Below are 10809 nucleotides of genomic sequence, written 5' to 3'. Positions count from 1 at the left end.
TTACAATATGACAGTTTTGCTACATACATTTGTAGACAACCAAGGTTGTAAATATGTAGCAGATTGGGAGACTGTAAAGTCCTTTATACATAAATACGCAACCTGGAGGTAATTGATAAAATCCTTCATACATAAAGATGCAACCTGGTGGTAATCAATGTTCTGCAAAATGGACAATTGCTGATATTGACTGCACATTGTTGGCATATCTGTAAAAGCAATACAAGGAATTGGAAAATGGGAAATCTTAATAATTTTATAATTCAAAATTAAAAAGAAAATGGCACTACCTGGTGGCCACACCCCAATGCCATATCCTTCGGCCCCGAAGCACATATTGGGCAACACTAGATTTTATGCAAACGAAGGAAAAATAGTGACCATTAAATCATACATGTAAACAAAAACATTGACCACTGTATCATTATGTAAGGAGCACGGTGGCCACTATATACTACTATATCATTATGTAAGGAGCATGGTAGCCACTAAATCATTGTGAGACCTAGTATTAAATCATCAGCACTTATCATTCCTACATACTTGGCTTTCCGATGATGTTTCAGTAGCTTTAGCTTCTTCAGGCCTTAAATTATTTAATGCTGGAACACCGTCAAATTGTGGAATATTAACTGGTGGTGGTTTTATGATTCCTCGACGTTGCTTTCCAAATGTCCGACTGTAATATATTTTGTCATTTGCATAAAATGACTTATCAAAAGCAAAACCTGCCATCGTCATCAAAAATAGCAAAACATTTTTAATTCCATTTTACTTTAAAAGTCCAAGCTCCAATGTCGCCCTGTATTGTGTGGGTATTTCCATGAGTGCTCTAAGTGCAAGCATAGCCTCTTTTTGTGCGGAATCCATTTTCATTGACATAATATTGGTATAATTTACAAACTGCAGTTTGATAAATAATCCGCATGTCAGCAATTTACTTGAATTAAAAACAAAGACAGGCAGTTTAGGAAAACTACCTGAAAATTATCAAACGTCCTTCTTGGTATATTATCATCAAATTGCTGCATCGTATCCCAAGGACCATCACCAACTCCAACCAATACAATTGATAATGGATAATCACTAGGGATAAAACAACAGTGTAAGATTCCTAACCATGTAAAAGAGATTACATCATGGACTACTACTACCTCGCCTGCACAATTGCATCAATTGTCTTTATCTCTTGAGAACTCAGGTTTCCTAGGGAAGTGTCTATACTTCTAGTAACCTGGAAAATAAATAAGATATATGAAGAAATTATGCGAAAATCTATTTTGTTTGATAAGATCTTATAAGCACCTAACCTGCCCATCTGCTATTATTAGAAGAACATGATATTGCCCTCCACTTTGTTCTACAACATTCATTGCAACTTGTATGACTGGTGCGAATGAAGTTGGCCCTACGTAATTTGCTCAACGCTACATCTTACAACCACTAAGAAAAGGTAACAGGAAAACATCTGGTATACATTTTTTTTCTTCGTACCAGCAAGATGGATATGCGGTACTATTTCTTTATATCGGGCCAAAACACCTTCAAACCCTTTACAAGGAGCTTCATTAGGATAAAAGCTGAATACAGCCTTATCAGATGTAGTGGCTGGTACAAACAATATAAAAACAAAATGAAAAACATTTCATGCATTTAAGCAATTCAATAATACATGAACTTTGATTCCAACCATCTCCAAAACCAAAGCAAGGAATCAGATTGTCATCATCAAATTTAGATAAGGTCTTTCCGAGTATTTCGATAGCCTGCTCGTATGGATTCAAGGTTGTGCTGCTAATTGAGTGAAGACTTCGTCCATTAAAAGAATGTTTTCCTGCATTTAAGAATCTATAAAAATATGAATTTAGATAAGATCAAAATCCCAAGAAAATTCCAAAATCTAATTTTCATCTGTCAACGTTAAAAGCATTTAAGAATTCAGAGACATTAGAATTTAGTTTGAACATCATTTGATTGTTCAAAAAGCCTGACCACACAGGGTGGCCATCTTTGGACTCTGCTCCTAAGAGACCGTGTCTCACTGTATAGTCACATGCTTCTGTTCCTCACCCCCATTCCACATTCTGCAAAACTAATGTTTACTGGAAAGATGTTATGCTTTTTGTCAAAATTAAGCCTCTTTCAAGCACTGCACTAGCATGCAGCCCTCAGAGACCCTCATGCCTCGCAACATATATATACCCATGTATATAGACAGAGACACGTGCACATTTGTGAGTAGTGAGATAGATATGCATACATACATGTGTGTATACACACTTATTTATAGACATTATTGTGCTGTGAACATGCACCTAAAAGCACGTTCATAAATGATGAAAGAGAAGTGGTTTAACTTTAGTTTGTAAGTCTTTTTATTTCTTTACGGTGAAAAATGAATATTATTGCTTGTGGCATTCAGATTTTCTAGGTATAGGTTCGATATCCTCCGTTATTCTGATGGAACCTATTGCACTGCAAAGTCTACACTTCTCTCCAGTATATAGTGTACACAAGAAGAAGCCTATAATAACAAATTGTGAGATCATTATAATTCCTGTGATCTAGTTATTGTCAAGTATTCTTCAAATAAAAAATTGTAGTGAAATTCGACATGTAAATGTTTGCTATTAATAAGAATTCTGTATTCTGTTGCAGAAGACAACAAATGAGGAAGCATTAACTTTTAAATGCTGATTTTAATGTCAATCTTTTTCACTTCAGACTTCAGCATCACATTAAAGTTTGAACTTAAGATCTCTTAATAGAAAGTGACTATCAAGGAACCACTTTATCCATTGTTTTAATACACCTACCTGTCCATTCATTACTCTTTGTAAAGTCAATGCCAACAATCAAGTTTGATGTCTCAAGACCTGCTTCTCTAAGTGCATCTGTTACCTGCCATGAAATTCTTCTTTTTTCGAAAAGAGGTATGTATTTCATATAATACAGAAAAATGCATAAATGTATTACCTTCAATGAAATTTCCTTTTTTTCATAAAAATGTATACATTTCATACAATCTCTCTCTCTCTCTCTCTCTCTCTCTCTCTCTCTCTCTCTCTCTCTCGGTAAAAGCACACAATTATATTAATTGTATGTAAAATCCACTTAGTTACAACACTTCGTAGTCTCCTATACATATCATATGCCTATGTAGGGAGAGGGACGTTCTGTAATGCTATTAAAAAACCTGAATATGCATTTGAGGAAATGATCCCCACATGCTCTAACATCCAAAAATTCCACATGCGAATACCTTTAAGCCTCTTTATATAGGCTTTCACCCCATGTCTATTATCAAACATGAAATCATTACACATATTCCAATTTGATCTCTCTCTCTCTCTCTCTCTCTCTCTCTCTCTCTCTCTCTCTCTCTCTCTCTCTCTCTCTCTCTCTCTCTCTCTGTGGCTATAATAAAAAATCAATGTGGAAATAATGCACACATATGTACTACACTAGAGACCCCATTCTTACGGAGTCACATACAAGATAAAATGTTTATTTGGTCTAATAGGTCAAAATCGGACTCCTCGTGGACAATAAAAAACCTATTCTATTCTAGATGTGTAATGGAATCAAAGATAAGTTCATGGGGCTGAAAAAAATGGTGAGAGGGCTTACAAACAAGCTGGTTTTAGAAACATCATAGCACCATCAATCACCTTATCACTCTTTGAGTGTTAATAGAAATAAGTCGCTTGAGAAGCAAGGGTTTAAATTGTTGCTTCTTAGACTTCAAGAAAGCTTTGGAGGCACATGGAAAGACTTGTGGTACCAAATGAATTTAAGATTGCAAATCAATGAGAAAGTTCCATGCTTGCAATTTCTCGAAACTTTTGATATGGTACCTTATGTGCATATGGACAATAGAAATTCCGATTTTTCAATAGCACTGTTGGTATTAAGCGAGGATCCCCATTCTCACCAACTTTACTTGGTCTATGCATTGATAAATTAGAACAAAAGGTTGCCAAGTTTCTAAAGGAAGAAGACACTAAAGAAGTTGTCAATGACTATGTAGTCATCATACTTTTGTTATATATAGATAATGTGGTTCTCACAAATACTTTAGAAGATGCAAAAAAACTTGTGAGAGCATTGGAAAAGTTTTGCATGCATACAAATTTGAGAGCCAAAAGCTTGCTTCGATAAGGGATGGAACATTCGAGCACAAGCGATGAGACTATTCCATTATGCACATTTTGTCCTAAACAAGTTCGGGATTTTGAGTATCACACTTTGATACAATGCTCTACCTTTGACTATATTCGACTATGCTTCCTCCACATTTTCGACCGAACCCAATCCTCAGACATTCACAATGTGCACTCCCAATCATTACATTCATTAATAAAGTTCTTGAACATTGAGAATTGCTACTCATTTTCACATTACATAAAAACATTATATTTTTGGTTTCATAGGTCATATTTGACCTCCAAAGTAACTTGTATTGTCATTATAAATGCTTCTATTAACCTGCTTGTTTGGTTATAAAAATCCAATTGTAGAAATCCATTCTTAGTGATGTAAAAAAAAGGCATGACTGTCCCATAACTCCTTAGAGGATTTCCTTGTTTCATATATAATGCAAAACTTCTGTTGCATACACGAGAACGAATCCATAAAGACTACTTATTTCATGTACAAGAGACTATGTGGAGAGGATCTGCCAAATTGTGGAAACATTTTAACCCCTGCAACAGCAAAGAAACCAAAGCTCCAGAAGGCAAACAATTTTCGACTTCTTTTTTTTTTTCTTACCTACGATCAAAAGACTAGAAGAGATCGAACCAGATAGACGAAATCTCTCGCAAAAAAGAAAAAAAAAAAAAAAAAAAAAAAAAAAAAAAAAAAAAACCATTTAAAAGAGGGATTAAGGAAAGGGGAGAAGGTTCTTCCAGCAGCAGAGACTCTACCTGGTCCAGGTTACTGAAATTGTCGCCAATGAATGAGTATTTTCCTATCCGGGAAGGCATGGAAGCGGGGCGAGAATGAGGAGGAGGAGGAGGAGAGTATCCAGGACGTCGTTTCCGAGCCCCCTTGGCGAACAATGATATAAAAGCTCCCATCGCTGGCTCGCTCGCTCTCTCTTACTCTCTCTGTCTGTCACTCTGTCTGTGTTTTTTTTTTTTTTACTCTTCAAACTTTTAACCCCATCACCATGGTAACTCTTAAATATATACACAGATTATGTACATATATGAGCCCATGGCCAAATCAAAATGAGTGCTCCTTAAGCCAACTATTATGTGTACATAAACTTCCTTGAAACTTCCTTCCTTCCATGTTTCCCTTTCCAAATATATGTATTCATATGACCCCATTGCCAAGTGAGTGCTCCTTTAAGCCAACTACATAACTTCCTTGAACCTTCCTTTCTGCCTGCCATCACTCCATACACACACACACTATCTTCGATTCCTCATCGTCCACATGTCCGTCTAGTCCCAGCACGAACACAGATCTTAGTCTCACAACCTTCCTATTGCTCTTCTTCTTCTTCTTCTTCTTCTCCTTCTCCTTCTCCTTCTCCTTCTCCTTCTTCTTTCGCTTTTGCCTTTTGTTCATGTCATTGAAGAAGACCCTGTGACCTCCCACACATCACTCGCTTGACCAACCACAACCTGATTGGGGTTGCTAGATGGGAAACTCGAGGACAACATCTTTAATTATTGTTTATCTTAGGACACAACAATGCCCACAATTTTCAAACCAATCGGCTTTGTCGAAAGTGAGATTGTAACACCATTTTTCAAAAAAGAAATTAGTGTAATAACTTGACTGCTTGTCTATTGCAAGGAAAGCGACGACATGATTATTGAGAAAAAACAATTAGTTTACTTATATTAGCGTTTTCAAACTATCATTAACAACCATACTTTTGCTTCACTGACTAGAGGCAAATGTGGTCCACAAGGTCAATTCATCGCCACGAACAGAGGGATTTCCTTTTATAATACAAAGCTAAAACTTTTCAACCTTGGATTGTGGGAAATGGTTTTGGTAACAACAACTTTTAGGAGGACAGGTTTTCCTAACCAATGGTATAATGGTCTTGGTGTACATTCTTGGATACTTACTACAGTTAGTGCAATGCAAGTCCCATTGATTTCAATCTAAATCTAAGACCACTAAAATTCCACCACTACACCATCACATTAATATGGTCTTCCACATTCTACCTAAGTATGAAGTGTCTTCGTCATCACTCTTCCTAGCTCTAAAGATTCACACGTTTAACACCAATGGTCAATCATACATTTGTTGTTATAAGTTGACAATTGTTGGTATGTTGAGTATCGACCATCTCTTGTGACTCATGGATCAATATTGAGTTCCAAGAATCATGGATTTCTTACTTATAGTTTATCATATGGTGTCTTATCTAGGATAATCAAACCAAGTACTACATGGAGTCCACGAACTTGACCAAAAGTTCAGCACTTACAAGTCACAAAAGTTATTAAAAGGATAAAAATAATAATGAAGTATGTAGTGATAATCTAAAGTGAACCCTGTTACTTTCCTCTCGCCCGAGAAAATTTATGTTGGTTTCATACATACTTATATGATTCTATTTCATATGTTTTCTAATCAATAAATCGCCAAGTAAATTTCCTTCTCAAGTTAATGTTTAGGGCTATGTATGTATGTATGTATGTATGTATGCATGCATGTATGTACCTAAATAACAAATTTTAAGACTTTATGTCTCCATCATCATTTTTCTCCCACTCAAAGATTTTGTTTCCTACCTTAAAATAATTGTAAAGTATGCACAAGAGAAGAGTATGATTATATCAAGAATAAGGACTCTTAACACGAAGAGAATAAAGCAAAACAATTTGGGATTTCTTTTGACGCGCCTAGTAACTTGGTGTGAACGTCATATGTTCGAACTTAGTGACATCGCACATTCCAAACAACAAACTAAAATTGACACATTATCATGTGCCAAACCCAAAATTACTCTCATATGGGATTGAAGATGTGTCTTACATGCTACATGAAATGAATTGGCCTTCATTAACATGCTTTTTATTTCATTTACATATTTTATGGTCAAGTTCGTGGGTTTTGATCATGCATTCCAAATAACAAATCTCAATTTTGACACCATAATCAGTAACTCATTACCGTGTAGACAACCGGAGATGACACTCAAACGGAGTTGAGTACATGCCTCACACGTTATATAAGACGTAACTTAACCTTCATTAACATGCATTTATTTACACTACAATTTCAAGGAAATACAAAAATAATCTACGGATTTGTGAACAAGCATAAATATATCTTTGAATTAGAGATGCAATGTAATATGTAACTCATTGCATAATTGTTAGATAGCAAATTAATTTTTCTATCATTTAACCTTTTCTCCTTCTCTTGTGGACAAAATGTTTGTGTGCATCATCTTAGAGTAAAGCTATTGAGAGTTCATCACAATTGAAAACCCTAATTAAGTGAATGCAACATCAAACCCATGGTTAGAGACTTTAACCAATGGCATTAACGTTGCAAGACAAGCTTTACAATTACATAATCATTATTATATAATTAACGAAAATATTATTAATGCCTTTTAAGTTACACTACCATACAAAAAGATGAATCAACGTAATTGGTAATTAGGGGCCTAGGCATTTGCGTCATTCTCACAAATTTGAAGAGGCATAAATAAGGACGCAAAATGTCATCGATGTGTTTGTCATGTAGTGTCTAACTTCAATGTTTCAAGGATCGATATTTGGGTTCATATAAAATCAAATGTCTCGGGCGTCTTAATATCAGTGGTCACTACTCACAAGAAATTGTTTTTTTATCACCCTTTTAAGAAGCGTCGTCATCTTGGATTGATACAAAGGCATCCAAAACAGATGTTTGACTTTTTGTTAAAAAAAGATGTTGTGGTTTTCAATTAGGAGTACCCTTGCAAACCCATAAACACAAACCCTAATTACAATTGCATTACCATTATAGATGGTGCCATAATTGCACCTATTATTATTCATTAAGGAGGGGGGGGGGGAAGAGGGGAGAGTTTTGCTTGCTTGAACCAAGACTACATGTGATCATGATCAATTTACGACCTTGTCTCCAATCTTGTCGGTTTCAATGGCGAGCTTCATGGCATGGTCACAGAATCGGATGGGTGGGAGCGCGGGGCGGTCGGGGGTGACCAATTGCGGGGCCGGCTTGATCACGGCATCGGGGTGTAAATCGTAGAAGGCCGCAATCGAAACACGGCGTCTCGTTGTGTTGACAACGGCCCGATGTTGGATGCTTTTGTAGATGCCATTGCTTACCACCTTTGGTGTGTAAAACGAGCAAATGACAAGACATTATTAAATGCGGTTTATATGTTATTTTCACACTTAAATGTAAACCCTAATGGGAAGCACTAAAAAAGGAAAGTGAAAAGCTTGTTCAAATTTACCTCTACCATGTCAGCAACATTGATAATGTATGCCCCATCTAGTGGTTTGATTGGGTACCACTCCCCATCCTTGAGCACCTGCAAGCCCACCACATCCTCCAATTGCCATAGACATGTGACACCCCCCAAGTCAGTGTGCTTGTTGGCACCCACTGTGAGCTCAGGGTTTGGGCATGGTGGGTAGTGGTTGATGAGCAAGTCTTGGTGTAGCTCCCCAAGAGCCTCCTGGATGTAGTTTGGTGGCAGCCCCAAATTGATGGACAGGCATTCCAATAGCTTCTCTGACAATTTCTTCATCTCAAGTGTGTAATTGTTGATGGCATCCCTACATTATGTTTGCAGACCTTGTTAGATCTAAGATTGTCATGATGAGCCCCCATGTATGCAAATGAAAGTAGAGGATTGCTAGCTAGCCCCGAACCGAACCGAACCGGGGGCAAATGCAACCCTAGATCGCGATGTTTCCTCAAGAAAAACACATATGCAAATACAAGGATCCCTATGTGTGCATAATCTTTTTATACAACTTGAAAAAGAAACAGAAAAGAAAAAGGATTGAACCTTGGTACTACCTGAAGGACGGGCGATTCGGCCATGTCGAATAGTCACGCATTGACTCGGGGTAGGTGCGGAGGAGGAAGTAGTCGCGCCAGTCACGAGCTCCGGTGTCGGGCTTGACATAGCCAGTACCATAGCCTTGGCTCGCTACGCCTTTGTGGATGCCACCGGGGGCACGATCCGCGACGGGGAGCTGGAGGAATTCCTCCACTTGTTGCTTCATCGTGTTCATGACGGCCGGATCAACCCCATGGTTGAGGACCTAGGGGAAAAAAAAGGAATGATCATGGATTTAGGGTTACCAAACATTCATAGATAGATAGATAGATCATTCGATCGTATCTTCACCCCGGGGGGGGCGGGGGGCGGTACCTGGAAGAAGCCCCACTCGAGGCATGCCTTGTGGATGATGGCGAGAGTGCGTTGGCGTGTTGTGGGGTCGGACGCATCCAAGCCGGCCATGTCGACCACCGGGATCTCGTCGCTACACCTCGTGAGCGCGAACGCGGGGCGGTGCTCCTCGGGGAGTATGAATTTCTCGGGGATGTGGTCTTTCTTTACGCTGCCGGCCATGCTCTCCACGAGGTCCTCCTCGAGGAGTTTGGGAGCAGGAGGGTGAAGAGAAGGGGCCATTGGATGGATCTATGGGATACACTAGGGCAAGGAGGTGATCCAAGACACTATCTTACACACACACACACACCTTCAATTTGCACAAGAAATGAAGCAACTTATCTCTCTACAACCTCAACACTTCACATATATATACATACATACATATATATATATATATATATCAACACACACACTTCTACTACTACTTGGTACTTACTATAGCGTTGTATCCACGAGCTACATGAAATAGGGTGCACGTGAAGTCAATAACCTTTTTACACACATAATTCAGGTTTCATGTATCACGTGATATCTCACCCTGTCACGTGCTTTGGCCAACCCTCCCCCTCTTTCCCCCCCTCTCTCTCTCTAGACACCCATGTATGTTGCATGTTTGACTATAATTAAACCTTAGCCATGTTACCCTTATTCTTCTTCCTACCCTTCCGGTACCAACCTTATTCACAAATCACTGCGAGATCCACAATGTGGCCAAAATGAGTTTTGCCTGTTATGCATTTATTGTTGACTAGACTTTCATGACCTTTGGTATCTTCTCGTCAGACTTGGAATTAGTGTTATGGACTATAGCACAATTGTAATGGAGGTAAAAAAAAAACAAGGAAAGAAATGTCATCTATGAAGTGAGGGAGAACTCATGAGTCATGACATCCCTTGTCTTAGTCTCTAGGCTTGCATGTGCCAATAATGACTGACGTGCTAATGGTCACATAATCCATTGACAAAAGAAGTGAATATTGCATTACACCCACCTTCATGTGCATGATTTGTAGCATACTTGGCTACAAGTTCTCAATATTAATATTCATACACAATGTTTAACATTAACATTAATTTATAGATGTTGATTGCATTGGGGTTATTCTACATTGGTATGGGTTTTCTTGAGTTGTGACACTTTTCCATCATGTTCTAGTTCTTTTAAATTAAGTTAAGTAAATATTTGTATGAAATTATCTTTGAACTTCCAACGAGTATGTTGTATTATTATGCGTGAAAAAATAATTGCACATAAATAAAGTATGGATATAGGTGTGGTTAAACCAATTGAAATGGTTGATATAAGATGACAAAAAGGTTAGAATGTGTTGTTCATAGATGTTGTTCTCAATATGCAAAGTTAAGCTTATGTTAAAAAAGGGTTTGCAATTTTTTAAGCAATT

The 10809-nt window shown here is 37.8% G+C and overlaps 2 protein-coding genes across 6 annotated transcripts; both read right to left on the bottom strand.

Annotated features, from left to right (window-relative positions):
• Positions 1-84: 84 nt before the first annotated feature.
• Positions 85-5111, bottom strand: LOC147865568 (E3 ubiquitin-protein ligase RGLG1-like). Of its 5 annotated transcripts, none has more exons than XM_087318404.1 (11): positions 4929-5111; positions 2817-2901; positions 1691-1834; positions 1495-1608; positions 1311-1408; positions 1155-1234; positions 981-1086; positions 776-903; positions 544-679; positions 291-347; positions 85-209 (listed from the first exon to the last, which is right to left on the bottom strand). In XM_087318404.1, the coding sequence occupies exons 1-11, from the start codon at positions 5079-5081 to the stop codon at positions 126-128; spliced, it is 1185 nt and encodes a 394-aa protein (XP_087174530.1). In that variant the 5' UTR covers positions 5082-5111; the 3' UTR covers positions 85-125. The 5 variants fall into 5 exon arrangements, with proteins under 5 accessions (XP_087174530.1, XP_087174532.1, XP_087174529.1 ...); XM_087318406.1 differs by having other exon boundaries at positions 1691-1848; positions 4929-4993; XM_087318403.1 differs by lacking the exon at positions 4929-5111 and adding an exon at positions 4266-4727 and having other exon boundaries at positions 2817-2914.
• A 2757-nt stretch (positions 5112-7868) lies between these two features.
• LOC147865567 (jasmonate-induced oxygenase 4-like) lies at positions 7869-9761 on the bottom strand. The gene is made up of 4 exons (XM_087318408.1): positions 9383-9761; positions 9025-9272; positions 8453-8777; positions 7869-8324 (listed from the first exon to the last, which is right to left on the bottom strand). Exons 1-4 carry the CDS (start codon positions 9641-9643, stop codon positions 8094-8096), a joined length of 1065 nt encoding a protein of 354 aa, XP_087174534.1. The 5' UTR covers positions 9644-9761; the 3' UTR covers positions 7869-8093.
• Between the last annotated feature and the right edge of the window lie 1048 nt (positions 9762-10809).

The sequence above is a fragment of the Azolla caroliniana genome, unplaced genomic scaffold, assembly GCF_043228905.1.
Source record: "Azolla caroliniana isolate FFs.n. ecotype wild unplaced genomic scaffold, voAzoCaro1.0.p SCAF_4, whole genome shotgun sequence".
In the NCBI taxonomy this organism is placed as follows: domain Eukaryota; kingdom Viridiplantae; phylum Streptophyta; class Polypodiopsida; order Salviniales; family Salviniaceae; genus Azolla; species Azolla caroliniana.
This window is presented reverse-complemented; position numbering and strand designations above follow the sequence as displayed.